Genomic DNA, 14,057 nt, shown 5'->3' on the forward strand with positions numbered 1-14,057 from the left:
TTAAAAATGAAGACTCTAGGACTTCACTCACAGAAATTCTATTCAAAAATATGCATTTTAAAAAATCTTCCCCAGAGGATTCTGATGCAGGTGGACACCATGGCACCGCCCTAGGTGGTGTCAGAGGAATACATCTGTCAGTTAGGCAGTGGGTGGTATTTTACCTCAGTAGTAGTGTGGGCTTAAAGAACCCGTGGATTCAAATCGAAAGACCTAAGCTCCTTCTAGTTTCTTTCTACCACTCACTAGTTTTATGACCTTGGGCCAATCATTTATCTCACTTTTAGAATATGAGGAGATTGACTTAGGTGACCTCTTCTAATTCTGAGTTTGAATTTACAAATTTCTATTTCAGTCATTCTCGGTTTTGATACTGCACACACTCTACCAGCATCTTTTTTGTCTGCAAAAACTTACTGAGTACATGCTACATAAGGGCACTGGACTAGACTGGAGGGTTCAAAAGGAGATGTAAGATATGGTTGTGCCATAAGAGGCCTACACTGTGATAGAACTTAGCCTAATGTAGGACATAGGCACACCTGACAATATAAGGGAGCTTGTGCTTATACCCATGGGCTGTGGGGAAAATGAACTATTGAGATAAGAGTAGAACTGCGGGCTGGTATGGCTAAGGAAGATTGCATGAAGACTGAGGAATATAAATTAGGCCTTTAAAGAAGGTGGACAGCAACGGGGGTGAGACTGATCCTCCACACATAAGAAACCATAAGGTATTTCATCATCCTGCCATTGTTTGTGGTATTTTTACAATATATCATGGTGATAATAGAACTGCTCTCTGGGATGAAATAATGGGTGGTTTTGTCTTTTAACAGGAGTGTGACCAGGTGCATGTGGAAGATGTGGCTTCTGATGACAATGGCCAAGACTTGAGGTAATAAAAACAATGATATCTTAAACATCAGTATACCTGTTATGCACGAGACACTGACTAGGTTCAGAGGCAAACAAAGGTGATTAAGACATGGCCTAAAAGAGCTCACAGTCTATTAGAGAAGATAGAAACAAAGACAGCTGATGATGGCATGCGGTGAGAGAAGGTGACCGTAGAAAATGTGATGGGATATAGAGTAGAAAGTAATTCCAATGGTTGTGGGGAGCCAGTGGTGCCAACACTGGAGTGGCCTTCTCAACACAGTAGACTTTGAGTATAATCTTAGAGATTGGGGAGCATGATGGAATGAGACAAAAGCATTCCAAAGTAAAGGATATACTAGTTTCTCATTGGCCAGATTTTCAGTCAAGAAAAGTGTGCTTCCAGATTGGTTAGTCTTAGATAGAAATAAGCATCAGGTAATTTCACCAAGGAAGTTATACGGTAGGGGTCTGGTGGTGTCAAATGACCGTATGGAAGACAATCTTAAACATTAATATCACAGTGAACACTAAACCAGGGAGGTCTCAGTGGCAAAATGCTTGCTCAGTCCCCTCCTGTCTCTCTTGGCTACGGTCTTCTAGCCCAGTAGTTTTAGCTAAGAATAATCCAAAAATTTGTCTCCCTTATATCTAAAGACTTTTAGAAAAAAAAAAATGTCACATCTTTTCATGTTAATTTATTAATGTTTATCCCTTTCCATAGGCAAAAAGTTTTTCCATGTGTCTACCCTAAAATTGTTTCCTCTGTGCATTCTCAACTCTAGAGCAGATCTGGACACATCACTTAGTAAGGACACAGACAGCCCTGCGGCGCTGAGGAGGAGGAGAGGTTTCCCTTCGGGAGCAGCATCCAGCCGTGCATGTTGGGTCTTGCACAGCTGTGAAGGGCACCATTCTTAAGAGATTTTACTTACTTTAGGAGAAAGCTTGATCTGAAGCAGTTTACAATCCACTCTGAGCTCTAGTGCTCTTTTGTTTCTCGTATACATATGTCTGGGCTTCCCTGGTGGCTCAGACGGTAAAGAATCTACCCACAATGTGGGAGACCCTGGTTCGATCCCTGGGTGGGGAAGATCCACTAGAGAAGGGAATGGTAGCCCACTCTGGTATTCTTGCCTGGAGAATTCCATAGACAGAGGAGCCTGGTGGGCTACAGTGCATGGGGGTCACAGAGTCAGATAAGGACTGAGCAACCAAGCACAGCACATACATATGGCTAACTAGTAATGGCCTATCTTTTTATTGGCAGCTTTTCCTTAAATATAGAATCTCACACTTAGGGAATTCTGTTTTGATTTTTGAACCAAGTTGTCCCTAATCCCATCAGTCATTTTTAATCTTGACTTAGGAAGTAGCCATTCCGCCCAGGCTTTAACTGTAACACCTGTCTATGGCTGTGTAACAAACAGATTACTCCCAAGCCTAGTGGTTTAAAGCAATGACCATGGATCATCTCAGTGTTTCTGTAGTTTGGGAACTTGAAAGTAACTTAGCTGGGTAGTTCTGAATCAGGGTCTTTGAGGTTAAAATCAAGATAGCTGGAGTTAAAATCATCTGAAGGTTTGAGTGGAGCCAAGGACCTGCTTCCAACCTGTTGTGTGTGGCTGCTAGCAGGAGGCCTCAGGCCTCACTGTGCCCCTTCACGGAGCAGCTTGAGTGTTCTCACGTGACATCTGACACTTAGAGCAAGCCCTGTAAGAGAAGTCTGGTCTCTAAAGCCTGACACCATCAGTTCCACCACATTCTATTTACATTCATATACAGTCTGTACCCGAAGGGAATGGAGTTAGGAGAGGAGTAGTGGCCCATGAACTTAACGAGTCGACAGATCCCTGAAGGAGAACATTCCCATTTTCTTACTGTTGGTAGAACTTGGGGTTCATTCCTCCCATTAATTTTTCACATTTCTCCTTTTTACATAGTTGCAATCATATTGTGGGTGTGAACAAAAAATTTTATATTCTGAAGGCTTTTTTTCACTGTAAGATGTCATCTATCATTAGTGAAAGGATGGTCTATCTGGAGCCAGCCTCTAGGGGATGCTGACGCTCAAATTGTTCCTGCCCCTCTTGCTCTCCCTCTCCATCCTTTCTCTGATAGAAGTAACAGGGGTGAGATGGCGGACCGATGGAAGATAGCCTCTGACATACAGAGATTAAGGAAGAAGAGTCTCACGGCTTTGATGTCAGATGCCTGTGGATTAGGACAGAGAATCTCAGGTGGCCTTCAGCTGAAAACTCTGTGCGGTATAGATTTTCATTTTCATCATCCTCTCTCTCTGCAGCAACTACAGTTTCTCGACAGATGGTTTCAGCGGCTCGGGAGGCAGTGGCAGCCATGGTTCGTCTGTGGGCGTCCAGGGAGGTGTGGACTGGATGAGGAAATTGGCTTTCCGTTACCGAAAAGTGAGAGAAATCTATGATAAGCATAAAAGCAACGTGGGTGGTAAGTGTGGCATATAACCAGCTAATTTTCTCTTTTGTTCTGATTTCCTGTTTTCCTTTCTAGGGTTTACCTTAGAGCTCCTGGATTATGAATTTGTGACACAGGGACATTTTAACTCTGTATTTTAAAAATGGGGTTTGATTGAAACCCTGTGGGGAGGAAGCTCTGCATTCCTCATGAACTCTTCTTAGCATAACTTCACCAAGTTCTCTTGTTCTTTTTAGACAGCTTTCCTTTTTAAAGAAAATGTGTTCCATAGATCATGTTTAATGGCATGTGTTTTTTCTGGATTCACAATTACTGTCAGTAATATTTAAGAGGTTGCCATATTTTTGGACAGATTTATCTAGCCATCAGGACAAGTCAGGTAGAATTAGCGACCAGGTTTATAGTGGATGGAAAACTAGGTCCAGCTTGATAGGTTGGCAGTATCCATCCATGCATTGTGATTTGAAGGACCTTGGACTTCCTTTCTGCCCAGGTATGTCTCACATATCAGGTGCCATTATGCCTAAAATTCATATATTTGGAATTAATTAGCCATAGATTGTTTGGATGAGAAGAGACATTAGTAGAGAACTAATCTAAATCCTTCATTTTGCATTTGAGAAAACTGATGGTCCATGATGAGGATCACAGAGGCCGGTCACGTAGCAACTTAGTGGCCATACCACGACTGGACTCTCGGTCCAGTGCACTTTACGTTCATACAGAGCCCTCTTCAGTGACATGCCCTTGTGAGAAAATACTGAAAACTGAACCATCACCCTCAAACACCTACATCCACACAGAACGTTGCGTGGTGTTTCAGGGATTCCCTGGACTGCCTAGAAATATATGACCCTGGGTCAAGAGAGGCCCCAGTACTTTTTATTTTGGCAATCAGGTCATTTTGTTTTTTCTCTCTCACAGATGTTAGCCTTTCTTTTATTAGTTTTCATATACAACCTCTGTGTCTGGTCCATTTTCTGCCCAGTGAGTGTCTCGACCTGGTTTCCTGAAGTGCTTTATAACCCTCTGTGAGAATCCTTGGAGCCTACCCTGGGAAACATATTAAAAGTAATATCCACCTGTATTTTTTTTTTAAGTGAATTAACAAAAGTGCTACATCATAGTAGTTAAACCTGTGACATAGGCTTGCTTGTGTATGTCATACATGACATATATTTGTTTGGTTTTTGTTTTATCAGAAATATTGAGAGTCATCAAATTGCAGGCTTACGTTGTGAAACCATCTGTCTGAAAATAAATTATAAACAGTTATACTAGATTTCTGTTTTTATGGCGTACTGGTAGTAGAATTTCTTTTTACCTTCACCATAGAAAAATTAGAGCCAGATTTATTATTTGAATATACTAACTCAAGCATCTGATAACATGTTCAAATCAGATGAACTCTTTTTTGTTTTGTGTTTAGTTATCTGATCTTAAAGCAGTGCTTCAGTCTCTCATCAGCTGAAGTTGTTTCAGAAGTAAGTACAGTACAGATGATCAGAATTTGGTGATTCAACCTGGAATCTCAGGTTGATGTGTTCTGAAGAAGGTGAAAGCACCATCATCGCCTTGGGAGCAGTGTATGTCAGTGGGAAGATTTCTGAGACCAAAAGACGTCAGTTGCTCTCTTGTTTTCTTTAGAAAGAGACTGAAAATGCCGTGGGCTTTTCCATCTGTAATTGTTCCCCCTTTTTTTGCTTCTTGATGTCACGTCTATACCAGTGCTACTCAAAGTATGGTCCACCAGTCTGCAGATGATGTTACTGGTTGGTTAATGAAAGAATGAGCTTGAGCCAGATCCTAATCACAGTGTTTCTCTCAGCTGATTTTGTTGTGGTTATGCCACACCAAGCGAAAGACTCTGGTGGAAAGAGTCAAAAAGGCATGTTGAGTAGACTACTCCAGGGCCTTATCAAGGAGAGAGAGGTGTTAGCTCAGTAGCTACTTCAGTAACACACTATTTCCAAATTAAATGTAGAAGTTGCTTTCTCAATGCCAGCACGGATCTTGTCAAATGATGACTGTGTCTTCTTTTATTCCCAAAGGGCTCCTCAGTCCCCAGAGAAAGGAAGCACTGCAGAGACTAAGAGCAGAAATTGAAGTTTTAACAGATTCCTGGTTAGGAACTGCCTTGAAGTCTTTACTTCTCATCCAGTCCAGGTATGGAAATGCTTTTTCTAGGTCTTATCCTCTCAGAGAGATTCTTTCTCCCACCCTGGTCCAGGATAAGGCCATTCCCGAAAACAGGCTGTGGGGAAGGGTGAGAGGAGTTCAGTGATGCAGGCAAGGATTCACAGATGGGAGGCAAGGCCATTTTACTCTATCAGCATGCCTTAGAGTTTTGAACATCTTTTTCTTTTCTCTTAACTTTTTGCTCACAAAATTATACTCAGTAACCCAGAGTGTCCAGCACTGGAGGTGGATGCGCCTGATAACATCGAAGAGTACATGGAGGAGACTTTACAAATACCCTGAATACAGGAAGCTCCAAAGAAATGTAGCGCAGCCTACTCAGGAAGGCAGGATTCAAAAGAAAAAGGGTACATTAAGCAGATTAAGGAGATTTGAGCTCAAAGCTTAGAATGGGAAATAAAAACATAGCTTTATTCGTCCCTCCTCCAAAGCAAGAATTCCAGACGAACAGCCTAGTAGAGTAAACAGAAACTGACACCCACGGATGGATATCTGTGAAGGGAAAAGACTTGTGAAAAGAAGGTATATTCTGACCTGTGTGTCGCCGTTGTGTGCCGAGCAGAGAGGACTGAAGTCGCGTCTCCTTTAAGGGCTGAGCTGCACTGAGATGAAGTGCCACTGCTGCTGAAATCCTTGCCGTGTTTTCTGTGGTGCGGTGTCAGTGCCGTGGGCTCGTGGAGTCTGCCAGCAGTGCAGTGAGCTAGAATGCAAATGAGGGGAGAGCAGGGGGCTGTTCTGTGTCCACCACAGAATCTCTGCCTTTTAATTTGGAAGATGAGTAAACCTGAGCTGGAGCAGGAGCTGAGCGTTGGCGCTGAGCAAATGCCACACCAGGAGCTTTGAGGTTCATTTTGCACAAGTAGATCCTACAGAGAAGACTCATTTGAGTTCTTTTTCCCAGGTTGGTTTGATTTCATTTTATTGTCTTTTTCTCCCTTACAGAAAGAATTGTGTAAATGTTCTGATCACTACAACCCAACTGGTTCCAGCTCTGGCCAAGGTTCTCCTATATGGGCTAGGAGAAATATTTCCTATTGAAAACATCTACAGTGCTACCAAAATTGGTACGGTGTCAATTCTGTTTCTTGTGACTGGCCTTACAGTAATACTTGCTACTTAGGATGCTCTTATTATTTACCAGTCCTGCTGTTAGACACTTTACATATGGGTATATCTATAATCCTCTGCTTTCTTCTGACATTACTGATGAGGCAGTTCAGGTTGACTCAGGACTTCACAGCTTCACAGGATTCAAATCCAAGTCTATCAGACTTAAAATGTATTGTGCTCTTTTCTTTTCCATTTGAAAGAACATAATACCTAGTTTAGAAATCTACCTGTGCCTCATTTCAGATTTATCTTTCATAGAGTGCTGCAGTATAGTATAATCAAAAAAACACCAGATTAAAAATCAAGGACTAAGCTATGTACTTTAAAATGATTAAATCCCTCACACCTGTTAGGACAGTTGCTATCAAAAAAACAAACAGAAAATAATGTGGCAAGAATGTGGAAAATTTGGAACCCGTGTGCACTTGTGGTGGGAGTGTAAAATGGTGCAACTGCTGTGGAAAACAGTCTGGCTGTTGCACAGAAATTAAAAACAGAACCGTCAGGTGACCCAGCAGTCCCACTGCTGGGTACATAGCGAAAAGACTACAAAGCAGATCCCAAAGAAATATTTGCAAGCCTGTGTTCATAGTAACATTATTCTCAAAGGCCCCAAGGTGGAAGCAACCCCAAATGTCCATCAAATGAATGGATAAATGAAAGGTGGTATATACTTACAGTGGGATAGTAGCCAATCTCAAAAGGGAAGGAAATCCTGTCATATGGGTATGTATGAACCCTGAAGACATTATGCTAATAAGTCAATCACAAAAAGATAAATACTGTATATTTCCACTTATATATAAGGTTCCTAGAGTAGTTCGATTCATAGAAACAGAAAGTAGAATGGTGGTTAACAAAAGCTTGGGGAAAGGGAAAATAGGGAGTTGTTGCTTGGTGGGTATAGAATTTTAATTTTGTAAAATGAAAAGTTCTGGAGAACTGTCACTCAACAATGTGAGTACGCTTATTATTACTGAAAAATACATTTTTAAATGGTTAGAAAAAGAAAAAAAAAACCTGAGGACCAGGATAGAGTCCTAATTCCCCTGCTTATTAGCTCTTCAGTTTCCTCATGTAAGATGAGAAACTAACTACCAGAGAGGTTTTGAAAATCAAACCAGACTGTGTATGAGAAGGTATTTTTATCCGCTAAAAATGTATTCAGTACTAAGTATATGAAATAGTAAGTACTTGATAAGTATATGCTGAATTGATAAAACTAATTGGCACCAGGTTTGAATAAAACCACCTTGTTCTGCTGAGAAGGCAGCGCACTCTAATCGTATGTGCTGTACAAGGCCCAGTGACAGCCGTCTCCTGCCCCTGCAGACGCTTCAGTCTGTGTCTACAGTTCCTGCTTCCCTGCCGCAGCAGAGGAGACAGCTCTAGTGTGAAGGTGAACTCTAGGTATCCGCTAGATTAAAAGGTGTCAGGCATTGCCAGGGCATCAGGAATGCTATATAGCCGTGACAGAATCCTCTGTCCTCATGGGACTTACCCTCAGTCAGTGGTGCTAGAATAATTGGTTTTCTGTATGGGGGGAAAAAGCAGAATTGGATTTCTTCTTTATGCTGTTTGCAAAACTAAAATTCCAGGTGGATAAAAAATGTAACATGAAAAGCAAAATTTGCAATTTTAAAGAGAAATATAAAACTATCTGTATGACCTTGAGGTAGGGAGGGATTTCATTTAAGAGACCCAAAAAATAGTGTTAAAAAAACAAAAAAACCAATCATTTTGGTTGCATGGAACTTTTATATACAGTGAAAGATGACATAAAGTGACAAGCCAAGTCACAGACTGAGAGAAGATATTTGTAATACATGTAGTTGTTAATTAGTAAAGAACTCCTGCAAATCAATAAGCAACATAATTAAAAAAAAAAAAAGTAGGCGTAAACCTTGGAACAGCCAGTTTGCAGAAAAGGAAACCCAAATTGTTAGTAAATGTGTATGAGAGGTTTTTTGACCTCATCGATTAAGGATCTGCAAATTAAGAAAATGCAAATTAAAATATGATAGGTTGACAAAAACTAGGTTGACAAAAACTACTTTGAGGGTCTTGGACTACAGCCACATACTGAATTCTGCCCACTGCCTGTTTCTGTAAAGTTTTATTGAAACAGAAGCCATGCCTGATCATTTCCATAGCTGCTTTCACAGGACAGTGCAGACTTGAATAGTTGCAACAGAGATCATATGACCTGCAAAGCCTAAAATATGCCAGCTCCTTCCCTTGAGTGATTCTCATTTGCAAAAGGAGGTACATGTAAGGACTTTTTTTTATGCAGTCTTATTCATAGTAAAAGATAATGAGAAACAGCAGGTGAACCTGTCTGTGAACAGAAAATAGACATGAAACAATGGAATACTATAAAGCACTTATAAGTAAGTGAACTAAACCTATATATATCCCTAAAGATTAGTATTAAAAAGTGTTGAACACAAAAAAACGCATTGCAAATAGTATGTACAGTATGCAAAATTTACATAAAAGTAAAAAAAAATTCAAAATAATAACCATACACTGTTTATAGATATATAGAGAAAGGAGGAGGAAGAATAGCATCAAGTAAGTAGGCATACATCAAAAATTTCAGATTGTATGATCTCATTCTTATTCCTTTATATATATAATTCTTTTTACTTTTGGCTGTGTTGGGTCATGGTTGCTGTGTGGGCTTTGCTCTGGTTGCGGCCGGCACATCTCCTCTGTAGTTGCGGTGCTCTGGCTTCTCATTGCAGTGACTTCTCTTGATGCGGAGCACAGGCTCTAGAACACAGCCTCAATAGTTGTGGCGCGCAGGCTTCGTTGCTTTGCAGCATGTGGGATCTTCCCAAACAGGGATTGAACCCATGTCGCCTGCATTGGCAGGCAGATTCTTTACCACTGATCCACCAGGGAAACCCTCATTCTTATATTTTTTTTTTTATCTAAAGCAACTCTATAGTGTTAAGGTTTGACAAAGCTGGGTTGGTGGTAGATGTACAGGCATTTGTTTTTATTGTTCTTTTTTTGTGTGTTGAATTATTTCATTTACAAGGGCTTTGATAGGGGAGATACATCTGAAACCTCCCCTCAGAGCTCGCTCCTGCTGCTGCTTTACTGCGTGTTTTGTAAGAGCTCTGATCATTCACTTAGGTTCCCACACCTGAAAGGGGAATTTCTGTGGTGCTTGATTCTGCTTCCTGGCACTCAGAGGCTCATCAAACTAATGGACGTGACTTTATTCCTTCTGACAATAAGTGTGCTTATTTGGTGATTTTCTCATTTCGTCCAGAGCTCATTAGCTGAGCTCCAGTGGTACCTGGCACCATGGTAACCACAGTGAGAGGCTTGAGGCTTGCCTTCACAGAGCTGTAAGATGAGAGTGGGCAGAGGAAATGTTTGTTCAGTTCCTCTGAAATTATTTCAGAATTGCAGTTCTCTGCGTGGCCACTCTGTGATCTGGACATTAAAGAGAATTCTCAAGATCATTTCTGAAAATGTCAACGGTATTTCTAATAGAGGAAGCCCAGGAACCTAAATCTCCACAGGCCTGGGCGTCTTGCAGTTACAGCTTCTATTGCTTGACATTTGGTAAGCTTACCACTCATTGGTCTCATCCTCCCGAACAGGAAAGCTCATCTCTAGGATTATTTTGAAAGTATAAAATGAAAATGTATTTACCAACTATGTTGGAATTATTTTTTCAAATGGCTACTACTTTACCCTGAGTTGTTAATAGCTCATTCTTAATCCTTTTAGAGGAGACATTCCTAATTGTATTTCTTCCTTGATCGTTGCAGGCCAGGACAATGAAAACATCTCAGTGTCTCTGACTTCTAAATATAAGACTTTCCCTTTGTTAGGTCTTAGGAGAAATTTCTAAAATTCTACTGATTTAGGATCCTACTAAAAGTTTTTTCTCTAAATCATAAATTTGACTGTGGCTCTAGCAGAGGTTGGATTAGGTAGTAAGGACATAATGGTTGGAGTGGGATTAGACACACAACTTTTAACACTTAATAAGAACATATATTAACTCATTATTATTTGAATCATTTAATGCTTAAATTGGGGCTGAAGATCTGGACTAGTGTCATCCCCTGAATCATTTGTGAAATTAATGTGTATTTACTCAGCAAACATGGTTTGAATGCTTGATATCAGAGTAAGGCGTGACAGTGCTGTTGTAGTGGGAGCGTTGAAAAGGACCTAAGTGCGTCTAAACCAAGCCTTGTATGCAGTGGGAGGTTGAAGCCCCTTGTATTAAGAGTGCACCAGAGTCGGGTCCAGGTTTGAGGTGCCCCCTGAGCTAGGCTTGTCACAGACTTGCGGTTGCTCAGCTGTACCACCCAGGATTTCTGAGTATGGGTGTAAGGTTCTTGTTACTTATGTTTTAGTCATCTGAGCTTTGTGTATTTCCTGTATTTGTATATTTTATTACAACAGTTTTCCAGCAGATGGCATTCAAGTGCCTTGAGGAAGAGGCACCTTTTTCTTATTCACACAGGAGCCCTGATGTTAAGTCACTTGAATCGGGAAGGACAAGAAGGTTAATGGAGCAGAATAAAAAAAGGAAGCAGAGTTAGGGCCTTACTTAACTGAAGAATATGGCAGAAATAGAAATAAAGCCTAAGAGATGGTGAAGGGAGAGCCAAGAGAAATAATTTTATTTACTGGTGCAAATAGTGTCTTTGCCATAAGCAGTGTCATGTGTGTGTTTAGATGTTGGTTCCAGGTGAGATTTGAGCTCGGATACATTACTGTGTTTCCAAGAACTGTCTGCAGTGGGTTTAAATCACCCGTTTCCCAAGGTCACTGAAAGTGATACAGGGTCTCAGTTGTAGTTACACAGTATGAGGGAGGGAATTCCAGCTGTGACAGACATCGCTGCCGTATTCACTGCCATATTCATCTATACTCTGGCTCCTCCCCTCCTGAGAGACAGAAGGCCCATGCCTAGAACTGTTTCTCTCGGAAATGTAGGGTTGGAAGGAAATGCCTGTTTGTCCCATTACTCACCAGGAATCAGGGACTTCCTCATCTTTTTCTTTCACTAATGGTGTCCCCTCAAAAATCATCCTTTCTTCGTGGCACAGTGACCAGAGCCTAGACTTAGAGTCAGAGGCTCAGAGTCTAGCTACTGGCTTGTTTGTAATCTGGGGCAAGTTGGGTGTATTTCCATCTACTGAAATAGAGGATGGATCTCATCTCACCAGATTATCTTAAGTGGAAGAATTACTTGAAAACTGCTCTGTATGCCGTGAAGTCCAGGAGCTGTGGAAGAGGGGGGAAGTGTGCACAGCTCTCACCCTGTGTTTATAGAAACCCCCACTCTCAGATCTTCGGGACTTCACCCTCACTGCTAAAGTGAGAACCTAGAGAGCCAGTGCCTAAAAAGTCTGTGGTGTGAATGGAACTATTGCACACTCTTTGGGCAGAGGGCCTGCTGGGTCTCTAGCTGCCACCCTGATTTTGTCTAAGCACAGGCAGGTGAACCTAGCAGCATCCCTTTTCTTTGATATTGAAAAAAAGAAGGAATGTCCTAAGAGCAAATGTCTTTTTCTTATCAGGTAAGGAGAGCTGCTTCGAGAGAATTGTGTCGAGGTTTGGGAAAAAAGTCACATATGTAGTGATTGGAGATGGACGAGATGAAGAAATCGCAGCCAAACAGGTAACCATGGCAAAAAACATAGTCTATATGCGAATACGTTGAACAGTTAGGAGAATCCTAAAACTCGGAAATTATACAATCTATTGTGCACTTACACTGTTTCCCTTCCTCTCCCATTTTATCTTTTTTTTTTTTTTTAATTTATTTGGCTGTGCTGGGTCTTAGTTGCAGCATACAGGGCCTTTTAGTTGTGGCATGCAGACTCTTATTTGTGGCTTGTGGGATTTAGTTCCCCGACCAGAGGTTGAACCCAGGCCCCTGCATTGGGAGCATGGAGTTTTAGCCACTGAACCACAGGGAAGTCCCCATTTTTCTTTTATCAGAAAAAGCAAAAGGGTCATTTTTCCCCCCTCCGTGCAGTTTTCCCTATAAGTTATTAGATCCTCCCTTTCTCTCTCCTCCCTGCCATGCTAAAAATCTTAAAATCTTTGAGCCCTCCTACAAGGAGCCCACATGATTAAACCTGATGTGGGCCTCATCTTCATCTTACAGGGCAATGCTTTCTCAAGAGGGTGAGACTCCACTACCAAAAAGACCAATCATTCAGTCTTTCCTAGGCTTGGATTCTCAAAAAACCAGTGCGATCAACTGGGAGTTGTTTAGAGAAAGTCCTGCCTGCTCCTGAGCCCTGGAAAAATTATCCCAATGTTAACCTCCTTGCTAAGCAGTCCCAACTCCAGGTCATCCCTTTTTAATACAGGGAACAGCAGATGAAAAAGTCTTGGCTATGAAGACACGTTCACGTCTCATTGCATCCATTTAATAGCTCTGTGACTTTGGACAGTTTAATTACTCTCTTTGAGAGTTTTCATCTGCTAAATGGACCTACAGAAGTTCTTTCCCTCTCTACCTCAGTTTTCTTCCAGCAGTTTCTTAGACATGGAGGCACTGGGTTGCCAGCTAGAACCATTTGCCCTGAGTTTTTTCCATCTAGTTAACATACAAACCTTCAGCAGCGGTTAATGAACTACGTTTGGTAGTCAGTGGCATTATTACCTAATTATGTTTTCATTTGCCACTCTAGGTAGCAATTCAAGGACTTCTTCAAGGGTTTGTTTTTGGTTTTTTTTTTTCATATGTTATCTCCAAAACTTTAATTTTAAAGTGCTTGTTGCCCTCTGGGGAAGTCACTAGTGGATGTAGGCGCTGCTGCTTCTTGGTCTAAAGAAGGGAGTGGGGAGGATAACAACTCAAGTGTTATCAGACTTCATGTCTCCAAGTAGATGCCCTAGACTATAGCCATTGGAAAATGTCTTAGAGCTCCATCCAGGTCAGTCTCCTCCCTGTGAGGGATCTTTTCTGCAGCCTCTTTGCCAGAAGACTTTCTGTCAAGTCCCTGTTTGAGTATACCTAAGGATGAGGAAACTGCTTCTCAGGTATCCTGTTCCACTGTGGAGTCGTTCAGGTTCTTAGAATGTTCCTCCTTCCATTGAGCTTAACCTTTCTCCTTTGCTTCCTGGTCTTAATCTTGCACTGCTGAGCACAAGTCTTCTTCCTCTTTTTTTTCTTTTTTTTTTTTTTTGCTGTGATGGGTGTTTTTGTTAAAGTGTGCAAGGGCTTCTCTGTAGTTGCGATACTCAGGCTTCTCTTAATTGCTGAGCACAGGCTCTAGAGGGTGCAGGCTTTAGTAATTGCAGCATTTGGGATCTTAGTTCCCTCACCAGGGATCGCATTGGAAGGTAGATTCTTAACCACTGGACACCAGGGAAGCCCTCCTCTTCTGTATATTAAAGACCTTTTAAAATATTATATG

At 41.4% G+C, this 14,057-nt stretch overlaps 1 protein-coding gene across 7 annotated transcripts in view; it reads left to right on the forward strand.

The window, feature by feature from the left end:
* EYA3 (EYA transcriptional coactivator and phosphatase 3) overlaps positions 1-14,057 on the forward strand; it is a 189,724-nt gene that overhangs the window by 168,095 nt on the left and 7,572 nt on the right. For all 7 annotated transcript variants that reach the window (XM_061391230.1, XM_061391241.1, XM_061391221.1 and 4 more), the window contains 5 exons: positions 840-898; positions 3,185-3,345; positions 5,385-5,499; positions 6,475-6,596; positions 12,204-12,304. In XM_061391230.1, coding sequence (XP_061247214.1) covers positions 840-898; positions 3,185-3,345; positions 5,385-5,499; positions 6,475-6,596; positions 12,204-12,304 — 558 coding nt within the window. The remainder of the gene's footprint in view (positions 1-839; positions 899-3,184; positions 3,346-5,384; positions 5,500-6,474; positions 6,597-12,203; positions 12,305-14,057) is intronic.

The sequence above is a fragment of the Bos javanicus genome, chromosome 2 (genome assembly GCF_032452875.1).
Source record: "Bos javanicus breed banteng chromosome 2, ARS-OSU_banteng_1.0, whole genome shotgun sequence".
Classification (NCBI taxonomy): Eukaryota; Metazoa; Chordata; class Mammalia; order Artiodactyla; family Bovidae; genus Bos; species Bos javanicus.